The sequence below is a fragment of the Mus caroli genome, unplaced genomic scaffold (genome assembly GCF_978045245.1).
Source record: "Mus caroli unplaced genomic scaffold, Mus_caroli_1 scaffold_9, whole genome shotgun sequence".
In the NCBI taxonomy this organism is placed as follows: domain Eukaryota; kingdom Metazoa; phylum Chordata; class Mammalia; order Rodentia; family Muridae; genus Mus; species Mus caroli.
Genome location: NW_028227264.1, coordinates 115,085,218 through 115,103,781, shown reverse-complemented (window position 1 = coordinate 115,103,781; position 18,564 = coordinate 115,085,218). Strand labels below are relative to the sequence as shown.

The window sequence follows — 18,564 nt, the reverse complement described above, 5'->3', positions numbered from 1 at the left end:
TCTAAAGTGTTTGCTGTTTTTATGTAAATGCTAAAGAGAGTGTGAATGACAGGAGAAAGGCCAACATAAGCCATCCTCAGTAGGGACAGAGAACGCACCCCTGTGATCACAGCACAGGTGTGAGAGGTAGCAGTGGAAGAACTGACACAAGTGTGAGGCTAGCTTGATTAGAGAGAGAGTTCCAGGCCAGCCTGGGCTAACAGTGATTTAAAACGAGGGAAGAAGAGTCAATTATTAGATACCTTTATGGTTCAGCAATCTGACAACTCATCAAGAAAAAAGCAGCCATTCCTATATGGCATCTGAACTGTAAACCCTGAGGTTGTTACAATGTGCATCTGTGTGCAGCCTCTGTGGATGGCATCCAGAGTTTCATGAACTCAATGGGTAGAGCTCTCCACAAAACCAAATGACACAGACAAGTGGTGTGTGGAAAATAGCTATTGTGGATGAAACCACTAACACAAAATAAAAATCAAAAAAAAAAATATGGGGGCTGGAGAGATGGATCAGCAATTAAGAGCTCTCCCTGTCAGTTTGATTTCTGGTACCCACTTGGCATTTCATAACCGTATCTCTAGTTCCACATCTAACACCCTTTGAGGGCACTGCATGTACACTGCACACAAACATTTATGTTTATGTATGCACATATGTGCCCACATATAGGGGACAAAACACTCATACACACAGAATTAAACCTAAGGAAAAGAATTTAAAGCTTAAAACTTGACTTCTAAAAAGCTGCAACATTTCAATTACTATTACAAGTGTGAAACTATGGAGAAACCGATGGGAAAAACTGCCCACTACTGCATGTGTGTAAAGCAGAAGACAGCCTGTGTTCTCTCCTTCCACTGTTACATGGGCTCTGGGGACCACACTTAGGTTATTAGCTTCACTCAGCCTGCAAATTAACTGCTGAGTATCCTGAAATAATTTAAGTGTAAGCACGTAAGCATAATTTTCAAATAATCACAACAGGCAATCCTCTCAGTAGTAAACACTTAAATACACACAATGGAAGGATAGCCCTCTGGGATTTGTATCTTCTAACAACATTTCCTTGGTTATAGAAAAAATCCAAAGCCACTATTTTGATTTTTGGTTAAATGAAGGACACTAGACAAATGAGTTCCATTCTTGACATAGCCAGACAGTATAAACTAGCAAATTATGCGTCACCTTGTAGGCACACAGTCTTCAAACTACAGTTTTCTGGTGAGTAGACACTGCACAAACATAAGGACGTACCAATGTGCCTGGTGTGTTGGAGCTGCTGCTCTGCTCCTCAGTCAGGCCGCATAAAGCTGGATGTGAGGCCACATTTACTGCACTGTTCAGTCATAACTATCCTAGCAAGGCACAAATAACTCCATTTAAAAAATAAAAAAAAAAAGCAAGCAAGTTCTCTTTCCATGGCATATGTAACAGAAGCCAGCATGTTTCTAGGTAGAAACTCAAACTACAACTCGGTGACGTTGACCCTGTTTTTGAGAACACAGTGCTTAGTGGTAGTGTAAACCTATCTGTTCACTGTCCTCAAAAGAGAAGGCCTATGTTCACCAATTCAAGTCATTTGTTTTTGTTGTTGTTTTGAATGGGGAAAGAGTTGCAGAAGAAAGCAGGGGTATCATGGGAAGAATCCCTAGCTCCTACTTCAACCCTTACCCACCCGAGAAGTGAACAAAGATAGGACCATTATTAAAAACTTGTATTAAAAATATTTTGTGCGACAACCACTTAATACTTCAAAGTAGTACTTGAATACAAAACAGTTCCACTATTAACTGTTCTTTAAACTGTTAAACTTTATTATAAATTAAAATTTCTTTACAAAAAAAATTGCACATAATATTTGACCACTCTTAGGTTCTGATGCACTGGCATTTGCAATAGTTTCTTTAATCTTCAAGTTAAACAGTCTCAGCAAGGAGTCCAGAACGTAGAAAGGGCAGTCAACAACCCTGCTAGAACATTCAAGTGCAACTAGCAGACTTGTGGCCGCGGCAGTTACACTTTCCTTAAGATGGACTGCTTACGTTTAAAACCCTGAAATGAAGAATCTCAGAGACTTAAAGAGGAGGAACTAAAAGGGACTGCCTGCTATTTTACTGTAAACACGGCCCTGGAAACTAAATCCCAAACAAGAATCTCTCAGGCATCAGAGAGTGTCAAGTGGACCAGGATAGCACAACATAAAGGTAGGGAAAGTAAAAAATGAAACCAAAAACAAAGTAAAATTAAAATAAACGTCAGTCGCTTTGAGGAGCTATACTTACGTACATGATGTTAGAGAATCTGGCAGGGCCCAGAAGCAGGCCAAACAGGAAGTTCATTTATCCATTCCAAGAGTGTCATTCATGTTCATTGCTTCCGGTTTTACGGATAGGATATTGTAGGAAACTTGATATGATCAATAATGCTTGTCTGCCTTACACAGACCTTAGCCAGGGATCAGCCTAATCTTGAAGAATCATTCAAATAATTTTGGCAATTATTATAAAGGCTTAGAACTGACTGCACCCAGTGTTCAGAGATTCTTGCTTTCTGTTTTGTTACTGTTTAAATTTAAGAGCTCATTTAGGCTGACTCCAATCTCTTGGCACTTGGAAACTAGTTTTCTCAGGTTATCAGTTTTACCTCCTTCTGATGCTTCAAACAAGAGTTGCTGTAAAAGACAGGGAAGCATAGAAGTAAGAGAGAGCGAGGTTTTGAGCATTTACCACATCAATGGATATGGCACATGCAGAAAATTTATAGGAAAACATCAAGATAAAATAAAAGATAAAAAGCATTACATCTTTCCATAGTGATGCACAAAGAGGTAACTTCTGTAAGGCTCTCTGATATAAACGGTGGACCTATAAGACAGACAGACACACACTCTATCAGGAAACATGGTGCACAACATTTAAAAGCCTGACTGCTTCAAGGCAGAACTTTACAATACACTAGAACTCAAGTCAAACATGGCTCTCTTGGGCTTTAGAGATTTCAAATAGAGTTTTTGGAAGGTTAACGTCTTTCTATCTCTAATCCTTTTAAAGTGAGAGGCCAACACAAGGGGCAGAATAGCTAAAAGGAGAAAGAAGTGGCCCATCTGATAATCCAATTACAAACCACTTACCTCTCTTTGTCCCTTTAGAGTAATCTCAGCAGCAATGGCTCTAAGGGAAAAAAGGAATATAGAAAAGGGGGAAAATTTATATATCTTCAAAGAAAACGAAACACCAGCACTGGCAGAATACTGATTGTGGGAATCTGAATACAAAACTTCCTGAAAGTAACAGGCTAAACTTCCAAGGAGTGTAACCTATAGTGAAAAGAAAAATTCAACAATTTTTATCAACTTTACAGGAATAAAGCAGACCAGTGTGTGAACACGAGTAAGATTCATGGGAGGGGAAAAGAACAAAACAAACTCAAAACTAGTAAAACAGGCCTGGCACTAGACCTTTAAAATAAGAAAGAAACCAGACTATAACAGGGAAAACCCTACAATTTAAAGATGGTCCTAAAGTGCTATACACACTTATTTGTTTGATAACATTGTTATCTAAATGTTCTCCCTCATTAAAATTACTACTACTACTATTATTATAGATTTCAGAAGCAGCTATTAATGAGCAATTACTCACGCTAGGTATTAAACCACATCAAGTACCCAAACCAACTCCATACTAGGTCTGTCTATTGGAGGGAGATAAGATGCTATTTCAGATTTACCTGTCTGGAGCAACCCTTACAAATAAAAGCATAGCTATAAAACATGTACATGATTGTTGCATTACATTTTCCAGGTGGCCAGGCATGTTGGGATATTATATGTAAACATCTTGGCTTGGAGTTTCAGAATCTGAACATTGCTTTCTTCCCATTCATGTTGAAGTAGCCTGTAAAGTACATTCAGGAAAATGAACAAAGCACTCAAAGTGTATGGTTCCCAAACACGTTCTATAACACAATGTGCAGCAAGGTACAAAGTGTATGGTGCCCAAATGCGCTCTATAACAGAGTGTACAGCAAGGTACAAAGGCTGGCCAATTAAATCCTAACAAGGACATTCAGCAGATATTTATAGAATGCCTCTAATGACAACTGTTCCGGGATCACAATGTGCTAAACTACTGTTCTACAGGTATCTTCAACACCAAAAGCTCGTGTATTCCTGTAGGAAGCAAAAGCAAGCATTCCCTGGTCCTCTACCCCAAGTGTTTCTAAGGTAATGGTGATTGTTATAATACACCAATGTAACTTTAAAAAACACTTTCTTTCCTAGAGCAAACATACTGACTATTTCTGGGACTAAAATGGAAATATAAAGGCTAAGTGTAGGGTTCTTATTCTCCTGGTAGGGAGAGGTTAACAGGAATACCCATAGGAAGAATGCACCAAAACCAAAGGAGGATGGCCTGCCCACAATTAAACTACCTATATTTTAAAATGCTTATCATAAAAGAAACTAGATATAAACAGAAAAACAATACAATCATATTTTCTACTTCACATGCATATCAAAGGTAATTTTCGTTATTCAAATTTCCACCACTACTAGCTTCTGAGAATTAACACAGCTGTCATAAAATTTAATTATAGAATTTCCTCAAGAACTTAAGACTTTTAATTATTTTTCAGATGTACTATATTTCAGATGTATAATATATATATATATATTTCATATGCATCACAGCATGGAAAATACTCTTTAAAACAAAAGAAAATATCTGATAAACACATTAGGTAATTTATAAAAATAGCTCTATGATAAGATGTAATCAATATAGGGAAAATGACTACACAGTGTGCAATGCCTGTGCAGTATGCAATGCCTGTGCAGTGTGCAATGCCTGCAGTGTGCAATGCCTGTACAGTGTGCAATGACTACAGTGTACAATGCCTGTGCAGTGTGCAATGCCTGTGCAGTGTGCAATGCCTGTGCAGTGTATGTCCAAGCATGGACAGATTAAAGCACTCTATAAAAGATTACCATGATAGAGCAATTAAATCTCAAATAAGTGTTCAGAAACTGTCTTACTCTAATTGAATGATGTACATCCTAGGTCAGTGCTTAAATAGGGTTCTCAAACCTATTTTTTTGAGTTTTAATAACAAAAAGTTAGCCTACTTTGTTATTTATAAGAATATATTGATTTTATGTCACCAACCCATGAGATCCCAATACATGCTAAATATCTAATACATGAAAATCTAATTTTCCTCTAGCATGCACAGTAGGTTTACTGCTTATAATGCAAATGTGAGTAGTAAATGGCGTGCAGTTCTCTGAAATGGCCAGGTTTTCTTACACTGTCTTCGTATGAATAACTAAACGTCACTTAACAATTCTGAGATTAGAGTGATATATATCCATGAGGAAAAGGCAGAACTACATACAGATTTATCAAGTTTTCAAATTTAATTTCATATGAAGGGCCTATACTACTGAGCTGAAAACCAAAACTTTCTTACCTCAGTGCAAGTCGAGAATTTGCTGGCATAACAGAACAAAACCGTTCCAGGGTTTTAGAGTGCTGAGTCTTTGGAACACAGCTCAAATAAAAGAAAATGACCTGGAATGTTGACGGAGGGAAAATGAATGCAATTAAAAAGAAAACTCCAGTTACCTATGTATTTTAATAATAATAAATAAATAAAAAAGTCTTTAGGACACAAATGTATAAATCATAATGTGTGATTCAATCGTGTGTGATTTAACTATACTAGCCACTTTTCGAATACAAAGTAGAAACTACGGTCTAGGGATGAGCCATGGACAGAGCACTGACAGGAAGCCAGGAGTCCGAGTTGTCAGGCCTGAGGCTACCTTTGCTTGCTGTACACTGCTGGGCAAGTCAGAGGACTAACAGTACTTGCCACATCTCGCTCATGGAATCCCCGTAAGAAAATGACTTAATGTCCATGGTTTGAGATCCTGGGATAGAGAACGGCACAGAAGCACATGACACATTAATCGGTTATCCTGATGAGCAGCAGAACCATCCTACAGAGGGCGAGTGGGAGCACACATCTAAGGCTACACTGAACTTTAGTAAGCAGGAGCTTGTGTGTTACTTTATATTCACTGAAATCAGACTGAAAAAAAAAAAAGAGCAAACCCGTTTGCTTTACTAATTATAATACCCTTTGTGAGGACACCATTAATCAGGCTTTACTATTATAAATGTAAGCAGCACCTTATTTTCAGTTCTGTGAGGCCCTATGGCTGCATTTGCTTGACAGATCTTAGCAAGAAGAGTAGCTACAGGGGATATGTTGATTGGTTTTGTTGTTGCTTTCTTTTTCCCATTAATTCATGTATTCACTTTACATCACAGCTGATCTCTCTCACACACTCACACACACACACACTCACACACACTCCCCGACCTCACATAGCCCCTCCCCCATCCCCAGGATCTGTTAACTCTTACAGGGCCTGACAAGGCACCTGACCTGTTCCTGGACTCTGAAGAGTACAGAACTGATCACAGCAAGGACAGTAAATGTTAGGAAAGTGGCCCCAGAAAAAGCTCTCAGTATAAAACAGTAGCTTTGCTGTCTCTGGTAAATTTTCTTTGTTATATACAAACATCTACAACAAACAAAAAACAAAACAAAAACCAAAAACCTTAACTCCTTACCCGGTTGTGGAATTCATAGTTGGACCAGTAATCAGCAGTGCTAAAAGGGATGGGGCACCGGGCAGGCACCGTAACCAAGCACCTATTTACTAGGTCAGTAAAAAGTCTGAATTCTTGGACTTTGTTTCTGGATCCAGCAGCTCTATTATTGGCAAAGACAAGATAACTGCCAAAAGAAAGACATGGTGCTTCAGAATAATTAAGCCAGTAACTCGCCAAAAGACGATCACCCTTATCCCCACCACAGGACTATTCTAAAACTCCCATTCTTAAGCAGAACTACACTTACTCCATCCAAATCTTCTGCACAATATCAGACCTCATGGCCACCCCTAATGCCGCCTCATACGCTTCCACTGTCTCTTTAATACTTGACTGTAGAGGATGGCAAAGGCTGTTGAAGAAATGAAAAAAATAAATGATTACAGTTTAATTTTGTTAGGTAAAGGAATGACAGCACACACTTTCAACATACAGCCATTATTACAGTAAAGTCTCCTTGCTTTTGTCTTTCAGTAATTGCGGGGCTTAGCATGGCTTTGAATCTGCTTCAGTGATTCTTTATTACATTATAACTCAGTACACATCAACTGTAAGTGCAAGAGAAGCTTAACATGCAGTGTCTTCTCCACAGTGGGGAATGTCTCACCAGTAAATCAGCCATAAATAAGGGACTTGGTTGTTAAATACATCATCATCAAAATTCCCTTTGCATAAACACGCTGGAATGTCGAGCGGTCCTGGAATATTTAAGAGATACCTGAAAGGAGAAAATCGCAGCAATGTATGAAATTATGCCTAGGTACTCATGCAGACATTAATAATCATGAGTTTCAACCTGATTGAAATATTTCTACAAAAGAATAAGCTTTTCAAAAATCATACCTGCTCAAAATTTTACTTTTATACCAATATGAATTAACTTTCCCCAAATAAACTTGTAATTTTATTTCCAAATGAAACAAATCATCTAATTGAAGCTTATTAGAAATAAAAAGGCCAAATGAGATTACAAAGCATCTGAAATTTCAACAAAATCTGTTATCTGAATCTCCACTCACACGCACACACAAGTTTAATTCATAATGATAAAATAAAATGCTGACTACAACCATTTCAGAAAAAGAGCCATTCTCAAAGCAGCAAATTCTCTGAATTATATCACCCATTTCAGAAAAAAAAAAAAAAAGAAAGTATTAAAGGTTCTTAGACACCTGAACAATGAGCCTCTTTAACATTCATTCCTTCAGCTTTCCCTTCATTGTATCAGAATCTCTTTATGTGTAATAGCAGAGCCTGAGATTCATCTAACCTTGAAATGACAATCTAGTATAGTCACTTACATTGGATTGTAAAAGGACTGTAACGGGAAAAGCTTTAAAGGGTTAGCCCAGGAAGGCAGCAAACACAGGAGAAGTTGGGTTAGCGTCCCGCACTATCACAGCTGGCTCCATTACTTTGAGTTACCCAGTTGATTTCTAAAGACTTTAGAATCCGCCACTGAAACTGAAATGACTTCAAATCTAATGTACATAAAACTGTATTATCTCTAGGGCAACTTCCTCAAAGTGAATGGAAACAAGGTAACTTTCTAAATTCATTTGAAACAAATGAAATAGTTTTTACTGCTTGTCATCTTTATACTAAATTCTATGAAGAGTTGATCATATCCATTTCTAGATAAGTATGTTTTGCTTTATAATTTCTGCCTTAATGTATCTTGAATACATTGTGAGCACTGGTTTCTACTAATAAACTAATTATTATATATACTCAAAATTGTATACATACTTACAGTGTATATACATAAACATAACAAGAGCCAAAAATCACCTCACTTACTGGTACTCTCTTAACATTCAACTCAAAAGACATTTTGTCTTCTCACAGTGTAGCCCAGGTTGGACACACCCTTCTACCTCAGTCTCTCGGGTGCTTGGACCACAGGTGGGTGCCACCATGGCTAAAGGCTTCTTAAATTAATCCTTGTGCAGACAAGAACTTTAGTGTTATCTAATAAACTAAGTGCAGTGTCTTCTAATTCCTGGTGATATATGACTATTTCACGAAAGAATTTAATAAAACAAGATGTCAGTAAAAAAACAATAAGGTGATTTAGAGGCAATCTAGTTCCAATGTCTTATTGGTAGTGTTTTAATCCTGCTCAATTAAGCATCAAGATCTAAAGGCCTCTGATTAGTTACCAGGCAAAATCTGGCATCACCCCCTGTAAGCCAAACCAATTATCTCCATGCCCAGGGAAACCTGAGCGCAAGCCTGTCAAGGGCTTTGTTTGCCTTGAATTAGTCTTTTGCCAAAATTTGAAAACAAATCAATTTAATTTTAAAGACAGAAAAAAAAATGTGTGTAGGAGAGGATCCAACTTCTCACTTTTTTCTGTTTCTTGTCTGTTCATTGGCATTTTGCTTGTAACTATCTTTAAAATATTAATGTACACATTTAAGAATTTTTAAAGGCACTACTAATTAGGACAATTAATTGACAAGCCGTAAAGGTCCAAATTTACAAAAACAAACAAACAAACAAAACCAAACCTGAGGTGGCTAGACCTTTTTTTGAATCTGACTTACTAGGAGATAGCTGGACAGAGAGTTCAGGTTTTAAAACACTGGCTTTTCTCCCAAAAGAACTGGATTCAATTGCCAATGTCCATGGTTATGGATTATGTTAGTCTCATTAGCAAACCACAACCACCTGTAATTCCAGCTCGAGAGCATCTAAAGCTCCCTTTCTGGCCTCCTCAGGCACAGGCACACAACATGATACACAGACAGACGTGCAGGCAAAACACCTATACACACAAAGTCCATGTTTTTATTAAAAGGTAGACTAAGAAGAAAGGGGGAAGGTAGCAGCTAGGTAAAAATATCATCTGCACATATACTTTGACTTGCTATCACGAAACTAAGATTTTATCTTCACTTATCAGTATTTTCTATAAGAATTCTTTTAGGAGGCTGACAAGATGACTCAGTGGTCAAGAGTAGGTAAGTATTCAAGTGCTACATAAGCAGTCTGAAATGTAATCAGCCAACAATTAAAAACTATCCTTCCACGGACCTAAATTCCTTCTCATTCCTCTATAGACCAAATTTCCACAACTTACCGAAATAAATCCACATTACTGTACTTCTCAAAGCCAGGTTTAAAGAAGGACCCAACGAACTGCCTCAGAACTGGAAGGAGCTTATCACCTCCGTCCTAGGAAACGAAGGAGTAACACGTGTCAGGGCTGTACGTGTAGAGACCTTTGAAAGCCTTTTAACAGACATGATGAGATTATTTTTCTTGGTCAGATGGGAACACAATGAGTAAACGTCATCCTCCCTTCTTGTGCAGATTGGTTCCACAATCACCTGGGGAGGGAATTTCACCTGTGGGGACTATCCTAATTGTTATTTGATATGGAAGGCACAGTCCACTGTAGCTGGCACCCTGACCTATGTAAGTGGACAGCAAGTGGGCACTGACAAGCACACATGCTCTGAGCATGGGCATGACTTTCTGCTCTTGATCATGAGGGTGACCAGCTGCTTCATGCTCCTGGGGCTGCAATAAGTGGACACTAACCTAGAACTGTGAGTTTAAATAAATCCTTGGTTCCCCTAATTTGCTTTTTGTTGGGGTTTTTATCACAACAAAAATGAATTTGAAACACCTCTGGATTAAATTCAACTAACCATTAAACAATGTATCTAGTATTATCAAAGGCTCAAAAATCACCCACTAAGTTTTTTTTAAGATTTTCATTTATTTATTTTATGTATGTGAGTACACTGTCACTGTCTTCAGACACACCAGAAGAGGGCATCAGATCCCATCACAGATGGTTGTGAGCCACCATGTGGTTGCTGGGAATTGAGCTCAGGACCTCTGTAAGAGTGGTCAGTGCTCTTAACCACCGAGCCATCTCTCCAGCCCCCACCAACATCTTAAGCAGCTATCACATTTGCCACTACCGTGGATACTTTAGTGTAATCATGAATAACATGGTTTGTGCTCTTGAGGTGTTCTTAGAGATAAAGCCCTGTAAGAAATGGAATGGTAACCCTGCAGGAAGAGCAGGACAATCTAGCCTAACCTAGGAAAGAAGGACCAAGAAGAAGGCTATGCTATCGGGAGAAGTCACTGGTGATGGAATACAAAACACACTGTATTTAAGAAGCATGAGGTTTTTGGGTTTTGTTTTTTTGTTTTTTTTTTGTTTTGTTTTTTTTACCTGCAAGATGAAAAATTTGCAGAGATGATAAAAAATTTCCGCATTCTGAGGGTTATTTTCAAATGCAGTAAGCCAAACCCATCGGGCTTTGTCATATCGATCTGTTTTCAAATACAAAGCTGCAAGGGTTTCCAATAACTGGCAGTTTGTGGGACACGACTCCAACAAGCTTGTGCAAAGCTCCACTGCCTCCTCATACCTTAGGAAGAAGAAGATGGCTAAGACTCTGTGAGGACGAATTTTAACAGAGCTGTTTGTTCATTAAGCTTTACCTCTCTAGGAGTTGGTGTAGAGCGATCATGTTTGTGTAAAGTGGAAGGCAGACCTCTATTCTTTCTCCACTGGTAAGGGTCTCATCTGTACAAGCTTTCACCGCATCTACCACAAAACATACAATCAATCATTTCACTCTGTTATACTGAAAAGGCAACAGAAACCCCATTTGTCTCCATTTAAGAACCAAGCCTGACTTTAGGTATCACCACACTCCTACACTTCTATATTATTACATTACATTCCTGTTCCAAGTAGAACCATCTCATAGGAGATACCACACAATAAGCCATATTTTTACTTAAATTAGCATCTGCAATTACCTTAAATTCCTTAAACTCATTCCAAAAATAGAACCACAAAATTATCTTTAAATCTTTCTCTGATCACTTAAAAGAAGTCTTTCTTTGATATCTATCTCACCTAGATTTTTCCCTTGAAGAAAAAAAAACAAAAACCTAGCCCTCCACACCCCCCACCCCACCCCTGAAAACATAGCATTGGTCTCCAGTTGGTTTCCACCTTCTTTGAAATGGTAATGTCACCGCAAACAGTCCACAGCAAGCACTCTGAACACCAGCAGGAATTCAGTCTTTCCTCCCATCGTGGGGTCCTGGTGATGGACTACACCCTCAGGCTTGGACTCATTATCCAGAGCCTTCTCAATGGCCTGTGTTAGTTCTTTTCTCTTTTCTTCTCCTCCTCCCTTTCTTCCTTCCTTCCTGACCTGCCTGCCTCCTGCCTTTTCTTATACCCCCGTCACAGAAGCTGTGTTTGTTTCCCTATATAAAGTAAAAATCCATTCACTTTCTCCTTAAAGACTCTCTTATATCTTATATCATCTTATATCTTATATCAATCAAGTCTAGAACACTTTAAAGGATCTTAAAATCTACCATCATTCCATTAATCAAGCATATTCTTTCCATTGTCTAACAGAATTTTTATAAGGACTCTCCCTCAAATTCTTCTTTGAATTCACTATACAAGCTCTCCTTAGCTTGTATTTCCCTAAGTTCCTCTAACAGGAATGACCTTTCTTCCCTTTCCTCACTGGGATATTCAAAAGGATTTACTAAATACTTAGTAAATTATAGAGATTCATCCCCAGCCCTTAGGAAATACAGAGAAGCAAGCAGAGCTCTCTGTCTTTGAGAGGGACCCTTGGGACATATTGTGGTCCTGCTTCAAAGCTCAGCTCCGACTCTCAGACACCTTTCTTGAACATGAAAACCTACAGTAATCGCCCCATCTTGAGTTTAGGATTTGTACCAAATAATTCTACAAATGCCAAATTCTTACTTCAGTAGCACACAATTTACACTACATACTAATACGCTATATATATATGGTCTTATATACTTCATAATTATGTCAAGTACATAGATCTTCTGACAGGATTATATACTTATTTTAGGGAGGAACAGGTTTTAAACTCAATTACATGTTCAATGGCACATATATGTTTAACATATAAAAGTCATAAAATTAACTTTGGAGAAAATATTAACTACATAAAAAAAAAATCAAAACATATCCTTAAAAGACTGTCAGAACAAAATAAAATAAACAAGCAAACTTAGTTCTATAATTCAATCAACTCCTCTAACCTGATTATATTATCAGTAAGTGTGTGCATTCAGATGCACATGCATTTAATAACAATTCATTAATCTTGTATCCTTTGCCATAATCAAAAAAAAAGCCACAGTGTAGATTTTCAGTTCATAGATCTAATGACAAATAATATAGTAATAGTAAAAATACTTAATGAAGTGCAATTACAACGTAAGTTATCCCATTTTATAAAGAATGATGATAAATAAATGAACTGATGGTCAGAACCATGGTTCTGTGACGTGTAATGCTTGGTATTATAATTTATAAACATCTCTTACCTTCAAACACTGCTAGCAGTAAGTCAGGATTGGTCTTGACATCCTGAGCTGCTTGCCATGGCATTACAAATGGTTCTGTGTTAACAATCCTTGAAGGATTAGCATTAGATGGATCATAGAGTTTTGAAGGGAGACTATTGAATTCAATAAGATGTATGTAAGCCAGCCACGCCAGACACCGATCATCTGTCTTAAGGTACTCAGCTACTATTGCATCATTAGCCAATTTTAATGCATTCTAGAGAAGACAAAAATATTTAGAAGTGTTTTTAAAGAGTAATTCCCATCCACAATAAGATTCAAATCTAAAGAATGAAGATGTTTTCGATGATTCTTAAATACATAAGTGAAAAAACTTTTTTCAAGACAGAGTTTCTCCATGTAGCCTTAGCCTCTAGCTCCCAAGTGCTGACATTAGTGTTGGGATTAGACATGCACATCACCACCTGGCTTATAAGTGAAAATTTCTATCGTCACCAAATTTTTCAATGACAAATCCTGAGCTGAGCACAGATTTTACTATCTTAAATTTTATGATATAATAATGAGACGAGATGAAAAGTATTAAAATCCCTTAACACTTAAAATCTGATAAGTTAAAGACAAGGAAAGAAAGGCAGGCAGGCAGGCAGGCAGGCTGTGAAAACTCACAGTCCCCAAGCCCACATGAATACAGATGATTTTCTTTGCAGACTGATCCTTTTAGATCATAGGTCAAGACTTAGCTGGACAGTGACTAACACAATCTTTCCAAGCAAACCCTATAAAAACTCATAGCAACAAAAGGAAACAAAAGTTAAATGTCACCACAACTTACCTGTAGGTGACAAGAGTTCAAATCCAAAGCCTCACTATTCAACAGTGCTACCCATGTCTGAGACCGTAAGATGAGATTAAATACTATAAAAATGTTTACCTGTAAAACTGCAAGTGCACTTTGGCATCTCCCAGTAAATATATGTAGCTGAACTCTAAACAAAAGAGCCTCTAAAAGCTGAAAGGACAGAAGATCTGATAGTTCCCGCTTGGCCGCTCCCATCAGAAACTCCACCATCCTCTCACACACATAATCCTTTTCTTCAAAGGTGCTTTCTAGGTGCAAAAACTGAAGGAAACAATTTCACATCATTAATCTGCTTTATAGGAAAAACTATAAACTCATTCAATTAAGATATTGTCTCAACAGATGTACAATTCATGCAAAGAGTAACTATAAAAATATATAAACCTACTTTCCAGTATAATATCCAGATCTGCCTTCTGTCACAGATCAGTATATATATAAAATCGGATGAACTAAAATAAACTGTATTCTCCCAATCATCACTGAGAGCAATTGCACTTCACTTCTGAATCAATACATGGTGAACAAGACCATAGTAGATATATACAAAGCTTGCGTTTATGATCATACACAATCTGTGTTAATTGGGAATTGAACTCTTTAAAGAATAGTATCTGCGGGCTGGAGAAATAGCTCAGCAGGTAGAAGTCCCGAGTTGAATTCCCATCACCCACACAGCAGCTCACAATGGCCTGTAATCCAGTCCCAGAGTTTACCACAGTTTCTGGCATCCAAGGGCACCAAGCACACAAGTGGTGCACAGATATACACTCAGGCAAAACACCCATACATGAAATAAAAAATAAAATAGCATCTGTATTAGAAATATATGACACCCTAAAGAACAAACAATTTTAAGGAAAAATGCTACAACTTTTGAGTATTCCTTTCTCATGAAAAGCCTGCAATAATCAACAGCATCAACTCTAGACACTGTTGGATTTGAATAGTCTTTGCTATCCCAGGCTTCTCAGTACCTCAGCTCAAAACAGACAAGTTATAAGTAATCAACTCATTTATTAAGAGGTAATGTGTTACCCCAATGTTTGAGTTTCAGAAAGTAAGTAAATGACAAATCTGAGATAAAGCTGAGGAAAATCATGATAAAATTATCTACATGCTGATAAACTATATAACCTATTAAGCTGTCTAGCAGCAATTAAGATGCTCCAAGGAATTATGACCATAGCATACATCAACCACATGGCTGATGTCTTTTCTACTTACAGTCCAAAAGCTTTGATAGTCAGGAGCATACTCAACAGCTGTTTCACACATTTCCTGTACCTCCTCCTTGGTCCCTCTTTTTGAGAACAATCTGAGGTAATGGCACCAAATTTCTGGATTGTCTTTATTGTTTTCCAGAGCTCGAGCCAGTACATTTAAAGCAGAGTCCAAAGATTCTGAACACAGCCTGTATGTTTCAAAGAAAGGACAAAGTGTTCATTGTAAGATGCTGAGCAGCTCGGGCTGCAGCGCAGTGAACAGCACGTGCTGAGCAGGCACATGGCAGAAGGTTCAATCACCAGCAGTGTAAACTACTGAAACCCTTAACCTCTCCGCAGAGCTAATCAAATGAACCAAACTAAGAATCTACTTTCTACTAGAACCTACAAGAAGCCAAAATCACTACGATACAAAACAATAAATCGGGATTTCAAATCATGTCTGTCAAAGCCCAAAGGTCCTGATCTCCTGTAGACTAAATAATTTCTTTTTAAGTAGATATTCTGTGAGCATTTACCACAGATAAAAACATAGTATAATAAAAGCACTTGAACTATCAACTTCAAATGTGTTCTACGTACATACTCAGCAATACCTTTTATGATTTATACCGTTTGAAAACAGGAAAGTTAAACAACTCTCTCTCAAGGCGAGGTACTGCCAGCATAAAATATCAAAGCTTTCAATATAATAGTTCTTTTCAGCTCAATGGCTTGCTATCTCTTAAAGAAGATAATTCTTTCATGAGCCTACTCATAGAGTAATGTACAGTTCTTTTGTCCTTTACTCAATGAGTCAGACATTCAGACTGTAACTTACCCCATTCTCATGGAAAAGACACACAGGCAAGTTAAATAAGACCCTTTTCCGGTGTGTGTAGTTTATCAGCACTCTGCTGCTGCCTTATTTAATAGGTTTTATACTAAGTTTTAAGATAGGTCTTTCCTAGTAGACTGCTATTTAATAAAAGAAACTATTAAACTTTAAAATTACATTGTGAAGATTATTCCTGACTTGCTCTCTACTATTAAAAAGCAGACGTTAAGAGTATGAAATTTGTAACAATAACTACTAACTGTGAAATATATTACATAACATGAATATAACCACACATGGAAAAAAGACCAATTCCATCAGAATTTAGAAATAGCTAAATAAACTTAAATCTCTATTGCAAATGAACCTAAAATTTAACATGTTCCATTCTCATAATTTTACTAACAGATTTTCACCCCCTTTTTGGTTTTTAAGACAGGGTCTATATGTAGCCTTGGCTGGCCTAGAACTCACCATAAAGACGAGGCTGGCCTCAAACTCAGAGAAATCCAACTGCTAGAACTAAAGATGCAATCCATATGCAACAACTTCAGTATAATTTAAACCTGTTACCCACTGAGCCACGAACATAAAATGAAGTTCTACTCTTACAACTTGTTACTAGGTTTAGAACAGTAATAGAATATTTTTGGCTTTGTCACAAAGCAAACTAAGGACTCACAACCAGATATGAAACAATTTACCTCTAATTTCAGTGCCTGGGAAGTAAAAAGAGGAGGAAGTAAAAAGGGCATCCTCAAAGACACACACAGCAGGTTGCAGACCAATCAACATTACAGGAGACCCTGTTTCAACAGAATAAAGTCTGAAGCAGGTGTGGCAGCGCACACATGCAATGTCAGCACTGGGGAGTCTGAAACATGACTGAGTACATGGGCCACCAAGTGAGTTTCAGGCTAGCCTTAGTTACAGTGAGACCCTGCCTCAAAAACAAAAGACCCCATTGGTAATAATAAGGAAACCTGATGACCATCAGTGAAGTAAAATAAAGAATAAAGATAAAAACCTGATGGCCATTGGTGAAGACTAAAGATATAAATATTTCAGAACAACTGGAAGCTGACCTACCCCTCATTTTGATTCAAGTACTTGTACGCAAGCTTGAGCCAAAGTTGTACATGGGATGGATTTTCCAGTACACTTGCTTCTAAGTTAGCAATGTCATCAGTTTCACTGGTAAAATATCTAACATCGTCTGGAGTGACAACGGTGTCCAGAGCTGGGACATTTATTTGCTTCTCTGGTCGGAACGCTGCAAGAACAAGTACCATTAGTTTTATATCTTCAACCACTCAAGGAAAAAGCTTTGCTCTCATCCCAAAGGTTCTCGGAATAGGTATTCAGGTGATTTTCAGCTCTAAAGTGGAAGTGTCAGATAATCCAAACCTAGACACCTCTAGAAGAATAAAACATTTCAAGCATCAGGAAAGTAAGAATAAACAGGACTCAGCTGACAAACTGGAAGTATGGTCTGTTGGTGAAGCAGACCAAGCATGTTAATTGAGTTTAAGTGACAACACTGATAACTCAACTGTGAAGTATAATTTAAAAATTAAACTAGAAGTTAAAATGCAGACATGATGGCCCACATCTATAAACTCAACACTCCAGAAGTAGAGGCAGGAGGATCAGGAGTTCAAGGCCAGCCTTGGCTACATGAGACTTTGTCCTGCAGGAGGAGGAGAAGGGGAGGAAAACCATTTATTAAGTTAAAATTACAAAATATTTCTTCTACATCTCAACTACAGAACTGTTACACAAATATAAATAAGCACATGAGTGTACCTGGACATCATTATTAATCCACAAATTATAAAAACTAGAAATAAGAATGAAAGATGTACTCAAATACACACACACACCCACACACACACGTTTACTGCATGTCAGAAAATAGATTCCAAAATAAAGCAAAATAATAACAATTATTATTATCATTATTATTAGCATGTGCTTTCAAGGACACAGGCAAAGCAGTGATGTTCACCTGGGGCTATGCTCACCCCACTACAGCATGTTTGCAAATACATGAGGCATCATATTTGTTCAAGAGTGTTCCTCCCATGTACTGGGCCAAGAGCAGGAATGAAAACATCCTGCAGTGTCAGGATCAAACCAGGATCAAATGAAGGGCACCACATTTAAAACAGTGGAAAATACCAATGATACAAGTTTAAGCAAACACATGTATAAGCTAGGCTAAAACTGTCAGCATTCTGACAAAGAGAATACCACGTAGTAACTCTAGATCTCAAATGGTGTGACTTACCATACTTAATTGGTCCTGTAGACTGCTCATCGTCACTACTGCAGCTATTCTCTGATACAGGCTTTCTACAAAACTTTGGCTTCCATTTTCTTTTATCTTTGTAAGTTGTAAATGGAGGTGCTAATAGAGATAGAAGATTGTTAATTTATGTAACTAGTATTTTTTTTATTGTTTTAAAGACTTTAAAAGAGCTACAGCTATTTGATCATGATAGTAAAAGACAGCATTCACTTTAAGAACATAATGTCAGACTGTCTACAACCATACAGAAATGAGAAACACGCATGCACACACACGCACACACACACACACACACACACACACACACACAC

General features: G+C 37.7%; 1 protein-coding gene across 2 annotated transcripts in view; it reads right to left on the bottom strand.

Annotated features, from left to right (window-relative positions):
• Window positions 1–1,778: 1,778 nt before the first annotated feature.
• The window catches only part of Zfc3h1 (zinc finger C3H1-type containing), a 47,310-nt gene continuing 30,524 nt past the window's right edge, over window positions 1,779–18,564 (bottom strand). Inside the window, exons 20-35 of one of the 2 annotated variants that reach the window (XM_021173920.3) lie at window positions 18,233–18,352; window positions 17,032–17,215; window positions 15,127–15,313; window positions 13,972–14,160; window positions 13,056–13,293; window positions 11,157–11,262; window positions 10,885–11,083; window positions 9,772–9,866; window positions 7,294–7,404; window positions 6,934–7,038; window positions 6,645–6,810; window positions 5,473–5,573; window positions 3,795–3,896; window positions 3,131–3,170; window positions 2,802–2,864; window positions 1,779–2,671 (exon numbers count right to left, since the gene is read on the bottom strand). In XM_021173920.3, coding sequence (XP_021029579.1) covers window positions 2,534–2,671; window positions 2,802–2,864; window positions 3,131–3,170; window positions 3,795–3,896; window positions 5,473–5,573; window positions 6,645–6,810; window positions 6,934–7,038; window positions 7,294–7,404; window positions 9,772–9,866; window positions 10,885–11,083; window positions 11,157–11,262; window positions 13,056–13,293; window positions 13,972–14,160; window positions 15,127–15,313; window positions 17,032–17,215; window positions 18,233–18,352 — 2,144 coding nt within the window. In that variant the 3' untranslated portion in view covers window positions 1,779–2,533. Of the gene's footprint in view, window positions 2,865–3,130; window positions 3,171–3,794; window positions 3,897–5,472; window positions 5,574–6,644; window positions 6,811–6,933; window positions 7,039–7,293; window positions 7,405–9,771; window positions 9,867–10,884; window positions 11,084–11,156; window positions 11,263–13,055; window positions 13,294–13,971; window positions 14,161–15,126; window positions 15,314–17,031; window positions 17,216–18,232; window positions 18,353–18,564 lie in introns of both variants that reach the window. The other variant, XM_085843173.1, reaches the window with a different exon arrangement.